Source organism: Moschus berezovskii, chromosome 17, assembly GCF_049115385.1.
Source record: "Moschus berezovskii isolate FMDL1 chromosome 17, NW_MosBer_1.0, whole genome shotgun sequence".
In the NCBI taxonomy this organism is placed as follows: domain Eukaryota; kingdom Metazoa; phylum Chordata; class Mammalia; order Artiodactyla; family Moschidae; genus Moschus; species Moschus berezovskii.
Window position 1 is genome coordinate 40883336 of NC_142476.1, and position 22123 is coordinate 40905458.

At 58.9% G+C, this 22123-nt stretch overlaps 2 protein-coding genes across 5 annotated transcripts; one reads left to right on the top strand and one right to left on the bottom strand.

Annotated features, from left to right (window-relative positions):
* Window positions 1-1244: 1244 nt before the first annotated feature.
* UBE2J2 (ubiquitin conjugating enzyme E2 J2) lies at window positions 1245-13009 on the bottom strand. Of its 2 annotated transcripts, XM_088845368.1 has the most exons (8): window positions 12506-12584; window positions 9250-9266; window positions 8899-9029; window positions 6405-6445; window positions 3078-3180; window positions 2860-2998; window positions 2498-2578; window positions 1245-1890 (listed from the first exon to the last, which is right to left on the bottom strand). In XM_088845368.1, exons 1-8 carry the CDS (start codon window positions 12567-12569, stop codon window positions 1606-1608), a joined length of 861 nt encoding a protein of 286 aa, XP_088701494.1. In that variant the 5' UTR covers window positions 12570-12584; the 3' UTR covers window positions 1245-1605. The 2 variants fall into 2 exon arrangements, with proteins under 2 accessions (XP_088701494.1, XP_055275294.1); XM_055419319.2 differs by lacking the exons at window positions 9250-9266; window positions 12506-12584 and adding an exon at window positions 12817-13009.
* A 3339-nt stretch (window positions 13010-16348) lies between these two features.
* SCNN1D (sodium channel epithelial 1 subunit delta) lies at window positions 16349-21863 on the top strand. 3 transcript variants are annotated; one of them, XM_088845373.1, is made up of 12 exons: window positions 16349-16618; window positions 18269-18648; window positions 19181-19388; window positions 19465-19646; window positions 19815-19903; window positions 19976-20139; window positions 20251-20349; window positions 20557-20674; window positions 20777-20855; window positions 20932-20989; window positions 21141-21386; window positions 21468-21863. In XM_088845373.1, the coding sequence occupies exons 1-12, from the start codon at window positions 16583-16585 to the stop codon at window positions 21753-21755; spliced, it is 1947 nt and encodes a 648-aa protein (XP_088701499.1). In that variant the 5' UTR covers window positions 16349-16582; the 3' UTR covers window positions 21756-21863. The 3 variants fall into 3 exon arrangements, with proteins under 3 accessions (XP_088701499.1, XP_088701500.1, XP_088701498.1); XM_088845374.1 differs by having other exon boundaries at window positions 16478-16618; window positions 18466-18648; XM_088845372.1 differs by lacking the exon at window positions 16349-16618 and having other exon boundaries at window positions 17812-18648.
* Window positions 21864-22123: the final 260 nt, after the last annotated feature.

Sequence of the window (22123 nt, forward strand, 5' to 3'; positions counted from 1 at the left end):
CCCCCATTACAGCCCTCATCGGGTTGCCCACCCACTGCCCAGGGGAGCTGTCCCACCCTCTCAAACCAATGAGAGGACAAAGTCATCTTTTATTTGGGGTCACATCAGACAGCAAGCCGCCATGGGCACCAGGGAGTCTCTGTACAGCATGGACCTGCTCCCACCGTTGGCTGAGTGTTTTTGAAAGTTAGGATTTCACACACAGAAAAAATGCATCTGTTAAACGTTCTGCCTCCTGAGGCCCTCAGGCAACATGGCACACCTGGAAGGGGTAAAGACCTCCACAGACATGCCCTTGTGCTGGCAGCGAATGGAGGGAAGCACAGCAGAGCCACACGTGCCAGCGGCCGGGCCCTGCACTGAGCACAGGCAACAGGTCCACTGTTGGTCACAGGATGCCCAGCTCCTGGGCACACGCGGCAGCTCTGGCTCCACATGCCACCTCAGCACTGGGTGGAGATGGACTTGTGGTTCACAAACACAAAGAGCACAGAATTTAGGAACAAAGACAAAAGGATTTTTTTCACAGGAGTGGATCAAACACACAGAAGTGGTAAATCAAAGAGCAATTTTAAGTTAAAAAAAACAAAGAACGCTGAAGATGCATTAATGCCTGGCTGCACGCAGTGAAGTCACCACCTGATGTCTGATGACCCCAGGCACAGCACCTTCCAAACACTAAACACTGTGCAGGTGACATCATTAAGCAGAGACATAGAGGAGGAAAACATTGATGATCCAGGGAGTCACAGATCCCACCTGAGAGGGTGCCCACCAGCCCTGCCCCTGAACCCAGCCGTCCATCCCTCCTTCCCAGGCAGCCACCCTCTAGGAACCAGACACACATCTACTGTGAAAGGATCTTTGGGAGCCTGTCTCCAGGGCAAACAAAGGTCTGGACCACAAGTGTAGAGCCTGTGGAGCAGGTGGGACCCAGGGAACCGCTGAGGGTCTCCTCCCGCCACCAGCGCAGCACATGGAAGGCTGCAGGTGTGAAGGGAAGTGGGCAGTGTGACCAGGCAAGACACACAGGTCAGTCTCACTGAGAAAGCAGATTTTCAACTTCAGCACAACAGCCCATGTGCTTCCCCAACAGAAATCTCATTTCTAGTGAACTCAAGCATGTCTTAAACACCAAGGCCAGACAGAGCCCACACCCCCTGGTCCACCCTTGGCCACCTGCCAGGCCCCGGCCCTGCCTGCCGGCTCAGAGTTCTGCACTAAGAATGCACGCAGAGTGTAGATAGGCATCGAGTTTTATATTTTTAAGTGACCAAATCTAATAAAATGAAAAACAGGTTACTAAAACAGGTCCAAAAGACAATACAGGAGATAAGCTATAAAACCAAAGCAGGAGGCCTCCTCGTGGACATGGAGCCCCGCAGCCCCTGCCAGATGCCAGGGTGAGCATGGGGGCTGGGGATCTCATGTTTCCTCCAAATCCAACTACACGCTTTGGTTCTTGTTTTCCTTTTAAAGGTTTTTAAAAAGCTAACCCCAGGAGTCAGCCAGGCCCACGTGCTCAGCGGCACAGCCAGCCAGCCCACGTCGAGCTTGGGCCCAGCGTCCTGCGTGTCCGACCCCTCCGCTGGTCGTGGTGGCAGCTCACTCCTGCGCTATGCTCCTCAGCACGTACTTGACCGTGTAGGCGAAGGCCGCAAACCCAACTATAACAAACAAGTTCGCCAGGGCCCCGCCCAGGAGTCCATGGTGCCGGTTGGCCTGCTGGAGCCCCGCCAGGTGCGGCCCGGCCCCCGGCGCGTGCCCATTGAGGAGTGGGAGCCCGTGCTGGCCATGGTGCGTCTCCCCGTCTGGAACCACGTCCGGTAAAGGGAGAGCCTGGGGTCTGCTACTGAGTTCGTCTTGTGCTTTCTGTTTTTGCTTAATTTCCTAAGAGAAAAACAGCAGGAAACAAGGGTTGGTTTAAACAAGCCAGTTCCTTCAGGGCCTAGGAGGGGACTGTGGTATACCATGGAGACCCTACAGGGTCAGTGGTCACTGGCTGCACACATTTCATCCTAACAACTGCCCTTGAAGGTTGAGCCGCTGCTAATCCTGTCTAACAGACGCAAGCGCCTGTGGGAACGGCCAGAATCACCATGCCTGTGCCTCAGGGACTGGGACTGAGCCAGGTCCAAGCTGCTCTGACCCACCAGGGCCCCAACCTCTACGTGGCCCAGCCTCCCCTGCTCACAGCCACATTCTCTGCTCCAGCACCAAGACCAGGGAGTATGCCCACCCCTCACTCCTGGCCACCCGTGACCTCAGCAGGCCCACCACCCTTTCCCTGACCTGCCCTCATCTCCAACTCACCCTCCAGCCCCGAGGTGCCCCAAGGAGAGGGGCAGGTCTGCCAGCACCTGCCTGTTTGCACCTCAGTTCCCCTCTCCATGTTTGTAGCACAAGAACACAGGAACACATTCTCTTGGAAAAAATAGAATCAAAGTGTTCCTGACTTGAGGAAAGCAAAACCGATGGCAAACTTTCACTTTCTTACCTCCACAACTTCAGGAAATAATTCACAAAACACTTTGTCTTTTAAATTAAACACTAAACTTTGTGCAGCCAGTTGTCTTTTCTAGGAAGAAAAAGAAGGAAAATGTCAGCCTGATAACTACTGTCAGTTCCTTCATGTTCCAGAAACAGACTAAGTGACAGTTGCGTGACTGGTGTCTTCATGTTGTGGAAAGCAGTCCACAAGCGTGCTCCTCAGGACAGAGTGACATGGAGTCTCCCAAGGCCATTTACCTTTCTGTATCACCAACTGATCTTAGACCTGATGCCAACTAATAACGGAGAAGTCCCTATCCTAACGGGGCTGGGGAGACCAAGCAACCTCCTCACCACCCCCAAGCTCACCGTGAAGTCCGATGTCTCAATGCTCCCCAGGGTGGGGCCCTTCTCCACCATAAAGCTCAGGAGCCCCGTCAGGATGGTGGAGACGGACCAGGCCGGGTTCCATGTGTCTGGGTGGAAATCCGTGATAGAAAGACACAGCCTGAAAAAGGGACCCAGTCAACAGGGCACAGGTTCCTCAGGACCCCAGTCCCGCATCCAAGCACACAGGGACGCCTTACCTTGTATTGCACTTAAATCTTCCATTGGGAGTTATCATATAAATACTAGGAGGTTTAAAAGGAAATTCTCTGGGAAAAATTAGTTTTCCGTGATAATAGCCACCTGCAACAGAAGAGAGAAGCAGCCTTGTCACTGCAACAGTGGGCGCAGCCCTCACAGTCCTGTCTCCTGCCCACCCCGCTCCTGCCCACAAGCCCTGGAACACACACGCCGTGCTGGCCACCTCACTACGGCTCATGACCACCAACCTAGAGAGGCCTTACCGTCCACCGCACCCCACGCTGACCAGCTCTCTTCCCAAGCGCAGAGCAGCGACAGAATCTGCACAGGCTCCTCACTGGCCCTACCCCCATACTCTGGTTCCCTCATTCCGGCATCTCTTGCCTCCCATTCTCCACCAAACCACACCCAGCAACAGGTGAATCACTATCATCCCCCCCTAAAAATAAGTAAACAACGGAACGCTGACCGCTACCCCTCCCTAAGCCCTGTGAGCTGCTCCCTCCCCTGGAGAGCCTCGGGCCCACCCAGACTGGCAAGACAGAAGAACGTCACTTGACAGGACTTCCAGCGACATGCACATGTCTGTGCAAGTGTGTGCATGTACAATGAGGCTTGACAGAGCTGCCACCTTTCCAGTGGGGCTCCCTGCTGGCCCCCAGCCCCACAGGTCTCTGCCCAACTCTCTGACTGCCTGGGGCACTCTCCCGTGGTGAAGGAGCGATGCAGGCAGAAGAGTGATAGTGGTGGGGGTGTGACGAGCAAGTGCCACCTGAGGCCACCTCTGCACTTAGACAAGTCAGCCAGCGAGGGATTAACTCTAGAGACGACGCTGGAGCACGCCCACACCACGAGCACTGAGAAAAGCCAGACTGGAAAAAGCGTAGGACCAGTCCAGAGAGGACCATCAGCAGCACCCGCAGCCGCTGGTCCCCAGCAGGAAGGCCTCCGCATGCAGTCACACACGCTGAGGGGCTGGGGCAGAGCCATGAGCAGGGCCTGCAGTGCCCCCGGCACCCAGACGCCCGCTCTCCACCGCAGAGCATCTGTCACAGGCCTGGGAGGTAATGCATCTGAGGGTGTGAGAGGCTGGGGGTGGGGGTGCAGCGGGAGGGAGGGGTCTCTCCTCTGGCTTCATTCCAAGCATCCCGGCCAAGCCCTAGGACAGACGCCACTGAGAGCGCCCGGCTCCGGAGGAGGGAGGCCTAGGAGAAGCACACCGGGAGCCACGGCAGTGCTGCCCCCGACCCACTGTTGGGGAGCTGAACCCGCATCTCCCTCCAGGACCAGCACACGTTCAGTCAACACGACACCACCACGAGCCTCAGAACCAGGCACAGCGACTACTTCCACTTTAAGATTTTAAAAACCATTTCAGCTTCTCTGAGTCCCTTATTTTTCAATGCAAGTTTTAGAACCAATTTTTAGAATAAGCCTGTGTGCGTCTACAGAACACTCTCCTAGGGTTTTAAAGGAATAAAATAAAACCTATAGACATAAATCAATACTTGTGTGTCAGGAAGCCCACTTGAACTGTGAGCCTTGCAGGTCTGGAGCAGCACTGACAGAGCTCAGAGCAAAGATGGGGTCAGCAGGCAGCCGACACGGAACCAGACAGATGTGGACATGGGAAAGTGGCTAAGGAGACTGGGAGGGAAGGGTCAGAACACCCAAAAGTCAGAGGAGCAAACGAGGAAGGAGCCAGAGTCTACGCATCAGAATCCACACAGGCCCAGACACTGAGGCCCAAGAGCCGTCCATCAGGTGCGGCAGCTGAGGGTCCCTTGGAGACCCTGATGGAGCAGAGTCATTGAAGGATGGCACTGTGGACAGCAGGGCCCTGAGATTAGGAGGGGGACAGGCATCAGGAGGGGCACAACAACAAGTGCTAAGGGGAAGGGGGAGGGAAGTGGCAAGGTGGGCAACAGAAAAAGCCCTGGTCTCTGAAGGAACCCTCCCAATGAAGAGTTGGACTGTCCCAGCCCGAGGACCAGGAACAGCAGGACACGCAGGAGAGCAGACCAGACCCAGGAGAGCAGAGTGACTGGGCTGGGCTGCAAAAGAAGAGACTTTTATCATCAGTCAGAGTGGCTGGGGGATGGGGAGGTTCCTGCAGTCCAGCCCCCCACCCCTCTTATATGGAAAACACTAAATCCACAAAGAATAAAAAACCTTTAAAACCAGGCATAACCCTACTTGCGAAAGAACACTGCTCGTTCTTAGTCTCTCTTCAAGTCTGGTAAAAACACAGCATGTATTTGATAAGTGCGATACACATAGGCTATCCGGCAGCCCATCTTCTGCCCTGTGGTCTGTAACCCCATGCAAAGCCATCACCAAGCCGGATTCCCTGTGGTAAAACTGACATGCCACCCAAGTGCCTTCTGCACTGTTTCCTCAGGACAGGGGATTCCCGAGCCAGCAGAGTCCCATGAGGCTAGTGACGTTTCTGCCAGCCTACCCACAAGGCTCGTGAGTCGCTTGTGGGTCACCCCACCCTTCCTCCCAGCAGCATAAGTCCTCTAGGGAAATCGCACATAGAACCCCATGGCAGGAAGAAGCAAGCGGGCTGCTCCATACACCAAAAGTCAGGACCCAGGCCTAGAGAGTGGCCTCTCTGGCCACAGCTCTCCCCTGGGCTCCAGCTTCACCTGGAGGCTGGCTCCAGGGTTCAACTTGAGCCCTGGAGACTCACTGACTGACAGCTCCAAGGTCTATTCACAAACACTGGAGGCCACTGGGTGGCAGCATCCGACATTGGCAAGCCCTGCGGGCCCCCCCCGTTTTGTGCCCCACCAATACAACATGCTGCTCCGGAGCTCGGAGGACACTGCACAGAGCGAGCACTCGGGAAATGACTTCCTTTCCCTCAACAACACACACTCTGGTCTTCCTCTTCCCCGTCTGTTCTCCCAGCTCTGACTCCACTGAGATAGGAGGCTGAGCAAACTTGATACTTTAGCAGTCTCTGAAGACAGAGAAGTGAAGTGAAAGTCGCTCAGTCGTGTCTGACTCTTTGCAACCTCACGGACCATACAGTCCATGGAATTCTCCAGGCCAGAATACTGGAGTGTGTAGCCTTTCCCTTCTCCAGGGGATCTTCCCAACCCAGGGATCGAACCTGAAGACGGAGACACATCAGCAAAACCAAACTCTGAGCAAACACCTCTAGGACTTGGAGGAAACCAGAACAAGCTCCAAATGTGCGCAGTCTACCTCCCGCACATCCAAACCAGAAAGAGCATTACTGACAGAGTTTCTTGGGTAAGGTCTCTTTGGAACACAGATGCTGACTTTTGTTCATCTAACTCAGAGCAAAGACTTACCTTCATAGGGAGTCATCTCAGGGCCTCGGACCACATAGTGCCTGAGGGAGGAGAGAAAATGAGTTGGCTTTGGGGATGGCATCACTCCAAGGCTGTGGTTTTTAGGGCCCACCTGAAACTAATACACTCATAGACACTCAGCAGGTGACTAAACTCTACCAGCTACATAGCTCCCTGCCTCTCCAACAGGATCAGAGAGGCTGTGCCCTCCAAGTTTTCTACAAAGTGCCTCTGAATCCACAACACAGTATGCAAAAATCTAACCCTCTTTGACCACTAACATCAACTGATAACTGAAAAATGCACTTCACAGGACTTCCCTGGAGGTCCAGAGGTTAAGACTTGGCACTTCCAATGCAAGGGGTGCAGGTTTCAATCCCTGGTTAGGAAACTAAGATCCCACATGCCATGCAGTGTAGGGGAAAAGAACAAACAAAACCAAAAATTCACGATATATAGTTGAAATGCACTTGAAATCTGATGCTTTTTAGTGTGCCCATATATCATGCAATAGCTCACCAGGAATAGCTGGAGACACGCAGAGACTGTGCCCCTGGCCTTGCCACCCTGGAAGACTCAGACGTGACCTCGAGAGCAGCTATCTTCCAGCAGGAGGGACAGGGACAGTTTGTGATGGTCATCAAAGGCCTCACACAGAGGAACCACAGCCCCATGGACTCTGCTCCCACACAAATAAACAGCACTTCATCTCCAGGGCAGGAAGCACTGAAGCTGCTCGGGTTTGTTTGCTGCTCTGTACGGTTGATGGGATCTTAGTTCCCTGACCAGGGATGGAATCCAGGCCCTTAGCAGTGAGAGCTGAGTCCTAATGACTGGACCACCAGGGAAGCCCCAAACTTACAAATTTTCAAAGAAAACAGAAAAGCACAAAGAAGAATACAGAACTAACCAGAAACAAGACCAGACACAACTGTGCACACATGAGTAACCACCTCTCCAAACACTACTTCCTACCAGGACACTTTGACAACCCCTGCTCTCTACTGGCTGACAAGTCAGATCCAAAAAATACCATCATCCTGTGTCAGCAGACCAGGAACAAACTGGGAAGGGTGGCCTTAAATTGGGGAACGTGGCCTTAATTTGTCACTGCTCCCAATTACTGTGTCCAATCTGAGGACATCAGGAAGGGCCGGGCAAGCAGTGCTCTAAGAGTGCCTGACAGCCCCAGGGCAGCAGAGTGAGGAAGGCCTAGAGTGCAGATCTCTCCAGAAGAGTGCTCTCTTCTCCAGCGGCGGGGACAGACACCCCGGCTGGGAAGAGCCCACACAGTAGGCCCAACACGGCCATCCTCAGCCGGTGTCTGGAACTGGATGCCAGGGAGTCTCATCACCTTAACAGCACCTCGACAGTTTGGGCAAAAATGTGATCAGTGCTGAAAGGAAGCCTGTTGTCCTTCTGGGAGTCTGGAATACTGGGGGGCTCCAGGCAGAGGTTCCTGTGACCCACTCCCCCTGAAATCTCTGGTGCTAAGTCCCAATGGGGCTTCCCTGAAGATGACCAGCCAGCATACAGCTTGTCACTGCTCGTGGCAAGGAGGGGAAGCCTGTGTCTGGTCTCCAATGGACTCTGCCTCACGCCTCTCCCTCTGCAGTGGGTCTTCCTAGTGAACAGTAGAACCTGGGACCTGACCCCCACTCAGGAGAGTCTCCCACATGATGAGGATGTCTCCTAGACTGCCACAGAGCCCATCTGTCCATCTGCTAGCTACATCCTGGGGTCAGGGCGAGTTTTGACACTGATGTTTCTACCAGCTGTGACACTGATGTCTCCCCCACACACCAAGGCTGGAATCCCTGAGACCCTCTGCCACCTGCCAGCACTGACCCTTCTCTGCAAGCCAAGGAATGTGGATGCAAAATCCTTGAACACCTGTCCAACCTGGAAAAGACTTTTTTTTAACTCAGATCTCTTTCTTCTACATCTAAAAAAATTTTTTTACAGTATTTAAGATCAAAACATAAAATATTAAATACCCTCCAAACAGAGAAAATGCTCCTTAATGTTTCAGCCTTACACTGTTTCTCACAAAATCACCAGCACACCTGATAAGGGCAAGTTCCCATGAAATGCATGTCCACAGGCACAGAGCGGGGTTCAGGACCCATCATCCCCCATCACAAACTTGCCAACGTAGGACAGGCCACCTCACAGCATCAAGAAGCACAGAGCAGAGAAGGAGAGTCAAGACAAGGAGATTCTCCACCAGGCATGAGTCTGCAGGCCCCAGTCACCCCTAGGAAGGACCCTCTCTCTGGCCCCAGCGTGAAGAGCTCAAAGACAGCCTTCCACATCCTGGGTTGCTATCCACTGTGAAGACAACCAGAGAGCATCTGCAGGCCTCAAGGTCCACTCACGCCTGATGAGGGTACAGAAACCCCCTTCCCACGCTAAGAGGGCCCCTCCGGCCCTAAGCCCATCAGGGAGAAGCCAGGTGGCAGGTGGTGCAGGGAAGGAGGCAACGGAGTCTTACCACTCAAGGATGTTGGAAGGGAGGGGCTCGGCACAGATATAAGGCACAGGGTCTTTCTTAATCCGGAGATAGTCCTGCTTCAGGCGCTGGGTCGCTGTCGTCGGTGCTCTCTTACCGCTGTTGCTGCTCATCTGTTGGAGACAAGTCTACACTGACACAGGACAGAAAGAGGCAGCCCCCACTGCCCCAGCGCTGCCACCCAGAATCAAGGCCCCTGGGCTGCTCCAACTTGCCCGCCCTCTCAGACACCCGTGAGCCTTGCACAGTGTCCTTTCCCCTCTGTCCCAGCAGGTCCTTCGCCAATGTGCCTTTCATCAGATACAAAGGTTAAGAGAGACCCTGCAGACTCACCTGTGTCCTTGAAGAACCTTCAGAGGGAGAAAGCCCTTGAATTCGACGGTCATGAGTGGAGGTGAGGTAAAGCCAGCCCCAACCACCTGCCATGTGCATGTCTCCCCCAGCGCTACGCTGGGTGGTGCCATGCCCCTCCCAGAGCTCCTTGTTAAACATTTTCCAGCATGTTTACCACTGCCCACAGGTGGGTGGGAAGAACAAGGGAATAGAGGAAGAGCCTCTTTCTGGGACTGGAGAGAGAGATGGGACCCCGGAGAGACCCAGACACACATGCAGGACAGAAGAGGAAGCAAGAGCAGCTGGACACGCAAAGGTAAGGAAGCGTGCTGTGTCCAGGGCACAGCACTGGGCCACCGCAGGAGCCAAAGCACTGTGAATGGCAGCTGACGAGGCCGACCAGGGACTCGAAGCCAGGCCATCAGGTGGCACCCCACAAAGTTTTCAGGCCCCAGCCTTAAGTCAAATCAGATCTTCCATTAGAAAGGGCATTCTGGAGGCCCAGAGAGAATGACTGGGACAGAGTAGGACAGACAAGATGGCAAGGGAGGGACAGGATGGCACGGGACAGTACTGAATGCTGCGATGGGAGGGAGGGAGCAGCCATCATTAAAGAGAAGAGTCCTGGCCTGGATCAGGGGACCTGGGACACCTCAGCTCTGCTCCAGAGGTAGGAGGGCGGGATGGGGAAGTGGAAGACGGGCTCCCCATTCTCAGGGGCACCAGAACAGCTCCAGCTCCATCTACTTAACAAATTAGACCATCTCATAGATGGAAATTAGGTGTGTAGCAAAAAAGTTCTGCTGCTAAAAATAAAGCAAAAGAGCCACTGGTGTAAACGCGGTGGAGACGGAGGTCACACAGGGTGTGCAGCACGGCAGGGAAAGGAGAGGGGGAGGCTGGCTGGGCAGGGCAGCAAGTGAGGAGCCACTCTGCCCATCCTGCGCTCCCGCCTGTCCTGCTAGCAGCCGAACCTCCACGCAGACCTCCCAGCCAGTGCCCACCTGCGGGCCCTGCTCCCCGCACCAGGCCCAACCCTCCTCACCTCACTCACACCTCTCCTCCCATCAGTCTCTGCCCACAGTGCCTCATTAGAGGCTATGGGCTCCTGCCCTGTGCCCACGGATCCGCCTCAGAACACCCGCCAGATGACGACCAGGGCTTGCTGTCTCACTCTGCACCCCCAGGGTGCAGCAGTGGTCCCTCCACATGCCCAGCCCTGCTTCCTGCTCTGGGGTCCCTAAACCTCAGGTACCCATATGCTCTCACTCTCTCCATCCCACCTCACACCCCCGATGCAGGGCCCACTACACTGCCCATCAGTTACCACGAGACATCCGACCAGCCTCTGGCTTCCAGTCTCCCCCCATTTCAGTCCATCCTGTTCACTGAAGTCGACTGACCCTTCTCATCGCACAGTTCAGATCACAACCTTCAGGACTCACCCAGAACTGAACAAACAAATGTCAACACCTCTGCCACCTGCCAAGTCCTCAGCCCCAGGCCGCCCTCTATCCCCCGATTCGGATTCCCACAGCCCCTGACACTCCCATAGCCTGAGCCAACCCCTCCTCACCCCAACCACATGGCCACACCCCAGTCCAGCCTCTACCAGTGGATGCCTCACCAAGGCCCTGCCCAGTCCAGTGCCTGACCCCCCTGGTCAAGCGCCCCCACATTCTGCCCTTTGCTGGCCTTCCTGCCACCCAGCTGCATAATGCACAGGTTCCACCAGGCCCCAGCAGACACTGATGGCTGGGGTGCCCACTGCGGGTGGTTAGGGTCTAGCCAGAGAGGGGCACGCTTCCTCAGCACCACCCCCAAGTTCCAACCAGAGACAGCAAGAAGGCCAGGTGGTTCGCCATGGGCAACACCTAGTGACAAGTCAAAAGCAAGACCACCACCCAGGACTCGTTTCCTTTAACTGTCCACCCTAAGTCTGACATTCTGCCACACACAAACCAATTCACTGGATGATTCAAACACACTTGTGCTTGAACTCAATTAACTGGCCAACTTCGATGCTTCAAGAAGGTTAGAGGACAGCCACACAAAACAACATAGATCATGCCTGGCTCCTCACAAATGAACTTTCCTCTCCCTCTTGCTTTCGAAGTCATAATCTTTAGAAATCCACTTACAATTTAACTGCTCTGTTTGTTAAAGAAGAGGATTCCCTCAACCTCGCTCAGAGCAGTGCCCTCAGGTCCCTCCAGATGACAAGTGAGCCAGTTTCTCTGTCTTCCCCAAGCACACAGGGTGCATATCAGGTGCCTCCACAGACCCTGAAGTGCATCTCAAGGTCCCTTCAGGCCAAGTCCCCAAAGACAGAGCACAAGTGTTACAGGAGACATTCAAAAACAAAACAAGAAGCACAGTCCACATACAAAACTTCAGTGCAGACAGCTGGAAGGCCAGTAGCCTGAACCAACATCCCGGCAAGAGTCCCTTCAGTACCACATGGACACACACTCGCCCCTCACCCAGCACTGCACGCCAGGCTCCTCTGGCTCCTTTCTCTCTACCCAGAGACCTTGGTCTGACCCACCAGAGCGCACGTGACACCCCCGTGCCCAGGACTCCCACAGAAGTCTCTCCCTTCACCAGTGGGATTGCTTCACAGGCTGGATGGAGGCGTGAGGCTGATGGGGGCCACCACACCTGCCACTACCGCACCTGCACTGAGGTTGGCTTGGCTAAGGTGTGCAGATGACAGAGCACGAGTTCTAGGCACTAGCATCCAACCGTACCTGCAGAGAGGCTGGGCTTTTCAAGTAAGCAAGACCCTAAAGTTACACCGAGGGTCCCTCACCCAGAGAGAACAGAGCCCTGACCACTGCCCAGAGACCTCTCAGGCCCTCACTAACTTCCCCGGGGCTGCCCCGGGACCTCTCTAAGCATTTCCAGGCCGGGCCCGGCGTGAGTTTAAGAATGGATGTGAACTAAACATAGACCAGCTAAGTGGTGTTAACTGGGAAGGGGGCGAGAAGCGTATACCTGGCCAGGGGTGGACCGGGACGGGTAACTGGCAGACGGGGAGAGCAGGCAGGCACAGGCAGAAGCCGGCCTAGGGCCCTTCCCCTGGAGCTTCCCAGTCTGACCGCTCGAATTTTCTGTTTCCACCCCAGACGTTCATTGCTCGGGGGACTTAAGAGGCGGTCTGGGGTCCTAACTGATCGAGATGAAGCGGCGGCGGCGGGGGGCTCAACGGCAGCCACCCCACCCCGACACCGATTCCCAAGATACATTTACAAACCAAGCTCTACGCCGGCTCGTCCTGGCGGCGCCCGCAAGTGTGCCACTAACGGGAGCCTTTCCATGGGACGTCAGCCGTGTGGCCACCCGAATCCCCAAGTTGGCCGGAGGGGGGACGACCCGGCCCGGAGCCCCGGGCGCCCCGCTGTAACCGACCTCGGGTTCCGCGCACAGAAGCTCCGGGCCAGGCCCCGCGAGCGCGGACGCGGCGAGGACGGACCGTGCGGAGGCCCCGCGCTCCCCGCTCGGGCCGGCTCCGGCGGGGCGGACGCGCGAAAGAGGCCCCGGCGGAGGCCTGGGGAGCGCGCTCACCTCTCCCTGTCGCCGCGCGTGGGCCGCCGCCGCGCTCAGGCTCGCCGTGGTCGAGGCCGGAGCAGGGAGCGGAGAGTAGGGCCCGCGCCGCAGAGCTGCACCGCGCCGGGAGCGAGCCCACCCGACCGCAGCCGCTACCGCCACCGCCGCCGCCGCTTTTGCTGCCGCTTCAGCCTCCAAGATGGCCGCCCACGGGGCGGGGCAAGCCCAGCTTCCAGTTCCGGGGCGCGGTTAGCTGAGGCGGCCGCTCTAGGCGGCCAGGCGGAGGTCGCCTGCATCTCGCTAGCGCCTTTAGTCCCGGGAGGCAGAGGCAGTCGGCGCATGCGCACTGACAGGCAGCTCCGAGGGGCGGAGAACGAGCTCAGCGCAGGTCTGGTCCAATCAGCCACGGCTGGCCCTCCTCTTGGTCCCTCGGCCACATCGCTGTCCGCGACCGCAGGGCTCCGGGGTCCCCCACCCTGCACGGTCCTCTTCTCATGATCCCCAGCCTTCCGCGGGAAAACAGGCCCAGTTAGCGGGTAACCCCCGAGGTGCCGGGATGAGCCTCGCCCAAGTTCCCTGCTACCTTGACCCTCCCACCGCCCCCTTCCAAAAGATTGGCCCAGTCCCGCCTGGAGGACCCAGTTCTTGTGCCCACTTAACAGGGAAGAGCTGGAGGCAGTCCGCGTCCCCGGCGACCGAACTACCCGGGTCCCTGAGAATCGAATCCTGGGTGACCTTGTGTGACCGCAGTGATTGTGGAGCCAGGAGCCCCACTGGAACCTGTGCCAGGTGGGGTTCAGCGTAGGAATCCTGCCCAGCCCCTGCCCAGGGGGAGAGCTGTCCTCATAAAAAGAGTTGCACTGTTTCCCGACTGAATTTTCCGCCCAGCCCATGAATAGGGTCATTATGCAGCAGTGGACGCCGCACTGAGGCTCACTTTCTGCTCCCACGGTCCCCTCCCAGGCCCTGGGGGAGGGGGAGGCAGAGCAGGGAGGTGGGGAGGCCAGGGAAGTCCCTGGGGAGCAGAGAATCTCTGGGACGGTACTGGGGGAACACTTTGGAGCAGGTGAGGATGGCATAAGGGTGGGGGTCTGGATAAGGGAGGCCTGGGCAGTGGGCGGGCCAGCACGCTCCTCACCACCCTTCCTGGTGAGTGGGGGCTGGGGTGTGCCCCACAGGGCTATGCCGGGGCAGACGCTGCACTGACTGTGAGACAGACCTTGGTCATCAGCTGGGACCAATCCAGAGAGGCTGTCGCTAGGCAGATCTGGGGTTCAAACCCCAAAGTCTTACCCTTGACCACAACCCTGACTGCCTCTCAGTATACACCACCGGTCAGTGGGGTTACTAACCACATGACGATTGACAGTGGACTCCAAGCTCCAACAGGTCCAGCCACGGCCACTGGCAGAGGGCAGGCAGGCGGCCATGATCGCCACCAAATCTGGCCCACTCAGGGCACCTCAGACAAGATATGAACAGTCACTGCAGTGCTGGCCCAGGCCCAGGGGCAGAAACAGAAGTGCCCATTGCCCCTCAGGCCAGCACCAGGCCAGCCAGCCTGGGGGAAGCAACCTGATAACCTCCCCCTGCCGCGAGTGAGCTTCGCTGGCCCTGGCCCTCCTTCCTCATGGGGAGGCTGGCGGTCCCAGGCCCCACTTCCTGCTGCCACACTCAGAAAACATCTCAAGCTTCCTTCTCTCCCCTGCCTCCTCCGGGCTCTGCCATCCCCACGCAGGGCGGGCCCAGCTGTTTTTAGCTCGAGGAGAGTTATGTAAGGGAGGCTGCCCTGAGGTGCTGGGCAGGTGTGGTGAGAGAGACACAGGACCAGACCCTGAGCCCCACAGGGGCAACATCACACACTTGGCCCATCTCCAATGGCCAGTACCACAAGGAGCCCCCTCCGTGGTGGCCGGAATCCCTGCTTGACACTGTAGTCAGCACCTGGGGGACAGGAAGGGGCTGCAGTAGCACCGAGGAGGCCTCCTACTTGCCAGTGGGCAGGGACTCCAGATGGTCCAGCCCCCAGGCTGGGGAGGATGCCCCTGGCCCCCAGAATCTGGCACACATGCAGAGCCCATTGGCTCAGACTTCATGGCTGCTGCACCAGAATCCTTCCAGGACCAACTCTTAGCTGTCTCTGAGGGTGGAGACACCCACAGGTGTGAAAGTGGAGCCCAGGGGTCCCATGAAGTGCTGGGTGTCCACAGCCTGGAAGGAGGCACATTGGTGTCCCTAGGTCCAGCTTCAGGGAATGCCACCACTTGAAGGCTCAATGGGGCCATGCTCAGAAGGCTGGGGCCAGCCGTTCCTCTGGGAAGAGGGTGGGGGACATAGGGCCCTAAATAATTTCTCTAATTCTCTCAACACACAGCTGTCAAGGAGCAGCCACACGAGCCCCTGTTGTGGGAGGAGCTGGAGATGCCCTGTCTGGTCCCAGCCAGCACCTTCTGCTCCTCCAGACACTGGAGGAGCCTGGGGAGGCAGGAAAGGGGTCAGGCAGGGCAGGGAGGAGGGGGCTGCTGGCCTCACTGCCACTGACAGTCTCTGTGTCTCTGCCCTCCCAAAGGTGGGTTCTGGGGCAGCCTACTCAGAAGCAGGAAGATGGGGCTCTGACACTGGCCCCGTGACATCCGTTGGTCTCACCTATGAGTCTCGAGCCTCAGGAGGAAACTCAGCCCCACTTTGTGCTTGAGGAAACGGGCTCAGAGAGGTTGAGTAATTTGTTCAACGTCACACAGCCGATGACTGAGGAAGCTGTGATTCGCACTCACGCCTAGATGAGTCCAGGGCCAGCTCTTCCCTGAGCATGACTTCCCTCTCCCAGAGGTCCCCAGCTGCCATCTGCCCCTTCCAAAGGCAGGAGGCTGATGACCTCACCCCTCCTCAGAGCCAAGCCCCCACCAGAAGGGCCTAGCGAGGTGGGGGCTTCCTCCCTCATCTCAATACCCATTTGGGGTGGGCCGTCAGGAACCCAGAGCCTGTGTGGGAGGGGCGGAGGGCCAAACGGAGGGTCTGGTCATTTGGGATGGTGAGGCCTCTGGCCTCATGGAGCCCTGTTGGGTTCCCCGTGGGTCCTCCTGGAGGCTCTCCAGCCTTTCACACACTGTCTGGCCTCAGGAAACCACTCTGGAGCCAAGGATTTCAGCCGTGAGGTGGTGGACTTGGACCCTGAGTGTGGTGTGTGGCTGGCGCAGGGCGTCTGTGCCTCCCGGGAGGCTGAGCTGTGGGCACCACCTGCCCACCCAGGCCCCAACTCACTCCCACAGTAGGTGCCTGTCCCAGGGGCTGGGCAGCCAGCACCAGGGGACACCTGTGTTCTGGGAGTGGAGGCCCCTGCCCAGGAATCCATGGCCACAAACACCTGTGGTTAGAGCTGGGCAGGTGGAGGCGAGCAAGCATTCTCCCAAGCCAGGCGGGAGGAGAGTGGACAGGGGAGGGGCCCAGGGTCTACTGGAGTGGGGTCCCTCCTCACCGTCCAGAAACCTGGAGCCCCTCACCCACTGCCAGGGCCAGGCCCCCAGACCTCACTTCCAGGAACATGGGCAAGAGAGCCTCACTGAGGTGAAGGACCACCATCCCTGCCCCAAAGGCTTCCCCTTCCGGGACCAGAGCAGATTTGGCTGTTCCTGCCAGGCTCCGCCCCACCACCTCGCCCCACACCCAGCCTGTTATAAACAGGAGGCTGCTTGGCCAGCCACAGGCCACAGCCCGCTTTGTCACCTGCTAGAACTGCCACCAGCCCTGCCACAGTCACCGCAGTTGCAGCCACCAGCACCAGAGGATGGATGCCCATGCACAGGGAGGGTGCAGCCTCGAGGTACCAGGGCAGTCAGGGTGGGCCGTCACCGGGGTCTCCCCGTCTTGAGGTGGAGGGGCCGTGTCCCCCATGTCATCTGGAGCACAGGCACAGGCGGGGCGAGGGCAGAGGCTCCCATCCACGCCTTTATCATGCACACCCCCACTGACAGAGGGCTTGCTATGTGTGAGAGGAGTGTGTGTGTCTGTGCACAGCTGTGTGCGTGTGTGTACTGCGTGAAGGGGCAGTGCACCCCCACTCCTGCCATGGCTGAGGTTTCGGGGACCCCGCCCCCCATCTCAGGAAGCCACCCTCCTCCTGCCTGGCAGCCCCAGCCAGGGTGGGAGGTGACCAGTCTGGAAACATGGTTACTGGAGTTGGAAAGAACCTTCTGGAGGCCCTTTTCCCTCGCCTGTATCACAGAGCTGAAGGTCCTGCTGCCCTGTGAGGGCTCCATGTGGTCACGGGATACCCGTGTGGGCAGCGCTCTGTGCCATAGGGGGCCCATCAGCAGCACCCATGCTGGCACGTTCTCCTGGCCTGGCCGCCTCCACAAACCTGAGGCCTGGGCTGACCACCCACACCTCCTACCTGGGCCCCAGGCAGCTGGTGGGCGCTGGGTGTCCAGGCCAGCATGTGCTGGCTGAGACGCACCAGGCCCTTCCTTGACTCAGCCCCCCTCCCTAGGCATCAGCCCAGGCCTAGAGGGGCCAGGACCCAGGAAGCTACACCCCAGGTGCGAGAGGCCTAATGATTCAGACCAAGATGGGGACACTCTGGAAAGTCCGTAGGAAGCCCAGGCAGTGACTCAGTGTGTGTCCTGGGCCAGCCAGCCTGACCTGGTCAGGGCCCCACAGGCCTGTGCACTGAGGGACCAAGGTCCTGGGATGCTGGAGTCTCTGGGTGGGAGTAGGGTCAGGTAGGCCTCAGGTTGACCTCCCTGGGGCCCTCAGTTCCCCTCCATGTCTGGCCAGACTGCTGCCTACTTTTCTGGAAGCCAGAGGCCCACAAATGGAGCACCATCCCCAGACTCAGCTCGATGGACAACACCCCCACCCAGGCCCACAGAGTCCAACAGGCTACAGGCCTGACACTTGGCCCAGAGGTGGCCACAACTGTGTGGCTCCATCGGCCCCAATCCAGCATGGCCATGCTGGCCACTGAGGGTTGTTGGAGGCTGTTGGGGTCCAAGGTTCAATCAACCCCCAATGCTGGGCCCTAGGCCCACTCAGAGTAGGTCACCTGGCTGCCCCTCACCAGAGGCCCCTGCCCCACTTGGCAGATGGCAGCAGAGACCCACCCAAGCTTCCAGCCTCGAACCACCTGCAAACAAGGCCTGGCACAGCCTGGAGCCCATGTCCCCTGCTGTCCCTGCTCCACCACCTAGGCTCGGCTCTGATCATGATAAGACACACCTGTGGAAGCTGCCTGGTGCCCCACTTGTTGCCATGGGAGTGGGGGCAACAGAGTTGGTCCCAAGTTATGGACCAGCTTCCGATGGGGTTTTTCTCAAGAGTCAGCAAGCCAGGCTAGGCCACTGGTGGCTGAGGGACGTGACAATTCTGGGAGTTCCCAGGCATGGAGAATGGAAGGCGGATGGCCCGGGTGGGGAGACCTGGGTGGGGTCAGGTCAAGTGGTGGGCTGGAGCCCCGCTGAGTCTCACTTCTCAGATGCAGGCTGAAGGCATGGGCCAAACAGTGGGTGGGGGGCCAGGAACCTGGACGTGCCCCCAGGCACCCCCACCAACACTGCCTGAAGAGGAGCATGGAGAGAGGCTGGTAGAGCTGCACACCTCCTTCAGGGAGCTGGTCACCTTCTTCTGCACCAACTCCACTATCCACGGCACCATCCGCCTTGTTTGCTCCAGCCAGAACCACCTCAAGACGGCCTCTTGGGGGCTCCTGCTGGCCGGAGCCCTGGGCGTGCTCTACTGGCAGTTCGCACTCCTCTTCGAGCAGTACTGGCGTTACCCGGTCATCATGACAGTGTCCGTGCACTCGGAGCGCAAGGTCTTCCCATCGGTCACTCTGTGCGACATGAACCCACACAGGTGAGGGTTGGTCCAGCCTCGGGGCCCCTCCCCTGGTGCGGGCACCGCAGGACAACCCACCTCTTCCTGCTCTGTGCCCCAGGGGCAGGGATAAAGGACAAGAAAAGTAAGCTGAGTGTTACTGTGACCAGTGCCAGGCTGAAGGGAACTTCAGGAGTTAGGCAGCCCAGGAGGGGGAGGGGAGGAGAGCCAGGGGCTTTGCAGAAGAGCAGGTGCCCAGGAGAGGGGAGCAGGGTAACATTGCAATGTGGAGTCAGCGGAGCAAAGACAAGGAAGGGCTGTAAATGAGCCAGCGGAGGATGGGGTCCCCAGGGTGGGAGGCAGGCCAGGCCGGGGGTCTGACTTCCCTCTGCAGCCCCAGCTCCGTATTCAGAACCACCTTCTAGGCTTCCGAGGATGGCAGGGGGTGGGGGGCTCCTGTCCTGTCCACGACTTCGGGGTCAGTGCCTGGGGGCCAGCTTGGCTCTCTCCAAAGTGGCGTGCTAAGGGGGCCTGGCTCTGACTCTGACCCCCACCCCCACCCTGCCCCCAGGCCACACTTAGCCCGCCACCATCTGCGGGCTCTGGATGACTTTGCCCGGGAGAGCATCTACTCCCTGTATCGGTTCAACTTTAGCGACAGCAGGGATGCCCTGGGGGCCGAGGTCCCCGGTCCAGAGCCCGTCTTCCAGCTGGACCGTAGGATCCGCCTGCAGAGGCTGAGACCCTTGGACGGCCAGAACAGAGTTGGCTTCAAACTGGTGAGTGTCCAGCCTGGGAGGTCTGCATGGGACTTGGGCAGGCCAGTTATGCCCACACTGACCCCATGCCCCACAGTGTAACAGCACTGGCGGCGACTGTGTTCAGCGAGCCTACTCCTCTGGCGTGGTGGCTGCCCGGGAGTGGTACCGCTTCCACTACATGAATATCCTGGCCCTGCTGCCCGCTGCCCACGAGGAAAGCCACGGCAGCCACTTTGTCTTCTCCTGCCGCTACGACGGCCGGGATTGCCATGCCCAGTGAGTACAGGCTGGTGTCCACTCCCCCACCGCACCCGCTGGTCTGCTGGCCCCGCGGCTCCTCCAGAGACAAGGCAGCTGTGCTCCCCTCTCCACAAGCCCAGGCCACACACAGCAGGGTGATGGGTGGAGGGCGTGTGCTTGTCTGAGCATGGCCCCTGCTTCCAGGCACTTCCAGACGTCCCACCACCCCACCTACGGCAGCTGCTACACCTTCAACGGAGTCTGGGCCGCACCACAGCCGGGCGTTACCCACAGTGAGTGCCAGCTGGGACTGGGTGCGGGCGGGGTGTCCAGGCCGACCTGGCCTCACCCCTGGCCTCCCCCAGGGATCAGCCTGGTCCTCAGAGCTGAGCAGCAGGACCACCTCCCTCTGCTGTCTACGAAGGCCGGCATCAAAGTCATGATCCACCCACAAGACCACACGCCCTTCCTGGAGCATCAGGGCTTCAGCATCCGGCCAGGGACGGAGACCACCATCGACATCCGTGAGGTGGGCCACCCCCGCCTCCAGGCTCTCGGCCTCTGTTTCCAACCCTGGGGTGGGGGGTGGCGCAGGACCTCCAGCTTGAGGCAGCAGAACTGAGTAGACTCCTTCCCCCAGGACGAGGTGCACCGGCTCGGGAGCCCCTATGGGCAGTGCATGGACAGCACAGGCAGCGTGGACGTGCAGCTGCTGTACAACACCTCCTACACCAGGCAGGTGAGTCTGGGCGTGGGGGGTGGGGAGGTGGGGCAGAGGCCCAGGAAGGGGACTGGGGAGTGGGTGGGGGAGGCTAAAGCAAGGAGACCCCAAGGGACGCTGGCAGTGGGTGGGGGAACAGGCCAGTGGGAAGGAGGGGAGGCAGGCAGGCCAGGGAGAGGGGCGGCTTCTCTGGACCCCCAGCTTCAGCCCCCACTGTCCCCCTAGGCCTGCCTGGTCTCCTGCTTTCAGCAGCTGATGGTGGAGACCTGCTCCTGCGGCTACTTCTTCTACCCTCTGCCGGCGGGGGCCGAGTACTGCAGCTACATGCGGCACCCAGCCTGGGGTGAGCTCCCCACCCCGCCCCACCAGCCTGTTTGGCCAACAGCAGACCTCCCCATTGCCCCTAGGTCGCTTCTCATAGGTTCACCTATGACTGTCTCCCCAGGTCACTGCTTCCACCGCCTCTACCAGAAACTGAAGACCCACCAGCTTCCCTGCACCACCCGATGCCCGCGACCTTGCAGGTGAGGGGGCATGCTGGGTTCTGTTTGATCTGCCCGGGGCCAGCACACAGGGATGTGATGGGGCTGTCTCTCCCAGGGAATCTTCATACAAGCTCTCTGCTGGGACCTCCAGATGGCCTTCCTCCACATCAGCCGTGAGTCCCCAAAGGGGGGTGGTGAGGGAGGATAAGTAGGGAGAGAGCCCTCCTGGGACTGGCCTCTGTCCCCGCAGTCTTGCCCTCACACCACCCTGCAGCGCCCGAGGGCCAGGAGGAGCCGTGGCCACAGCAAGTTTTGTGTGTCCAGGACTGGGTCCTGGCTGTGCTGGGTGAGCCAAGCCGACGGAACCCATGGGTACCTTCTGCCTCTGTCAAGTCCTGGCTGCTGCCCCTTACCTCCTCGCCTTCCAGGGCCCACACAGAGGGCCCCACCAGCAGGTCTGAGGCTCAGCCCCTCTCACCTGTGCCCTGGCCCAGGATCAGCCTGGCCAAGGTGAACATTTTCTATCAGGAGCTCAACTACCGCACGGTGGACGAGATGCCGGTCTACTCGGTGAGCTGCCTACTGGGCCAGGGCCGGGAGCGGGGTGGGGCCAGCACCCGGGCCTCTGCTCACCACTGCCAACACCCGCAGGTGCCACAGCTGCTCTCAGCCATGGGCAGCCTCTGGAGCCTGTGGTTCGGCTCCTCCGTCCTCTCGGTCGTGGAGGTGCTAGAGCTGCTGCTGGATGCCATGGCCCTCACGCTGCTGCTGTGCTGCCGCTGGCTCCGCGGGTCTCAGCGCCAGCCCAGGGCGGCCACGAGGGTGCCCCCTCCGAGCCAGAGGCCAGCCAGTGGACCCGTGGCTGCAGGCACAACGTCGAATGCCCCGGGGCCCGGCTGCCTTCACCTCCCACGGGACTTCAGCAGGAGTCTCGGCTGAGGAATTCAGCCAAGCGTGGGCCCCACACCTGAACCAGTCTGAACCTGGCCTGATCCTGGGAGCAGTGGCAGCGGAGGGCTCTCCTGACTGCCCAGGGCAGGCCAGTCCAGCCCCATGGGGCTTCCTGGGCCAACCAAGCCAAGCCCGGGGCCCAGGAAGCAGCAGTATCAGAGCTGGGGGAAGCACAGAAGGGCTTCTCGTTAGCCAAGCCACCCTGCCCTGCCCAGTGGTGGCCTCACAGGTCTCAAGGAGGCCCAGGGCAGGCAGGGAATAGGGAGCATCCCCAGCACTCTGGATTCCCATGTTCTGGTTGTGATGAAGCATCTGCCCAAGTGGAGGAGTGTGTGCCTGTGTCTGGGGGGCGCTCC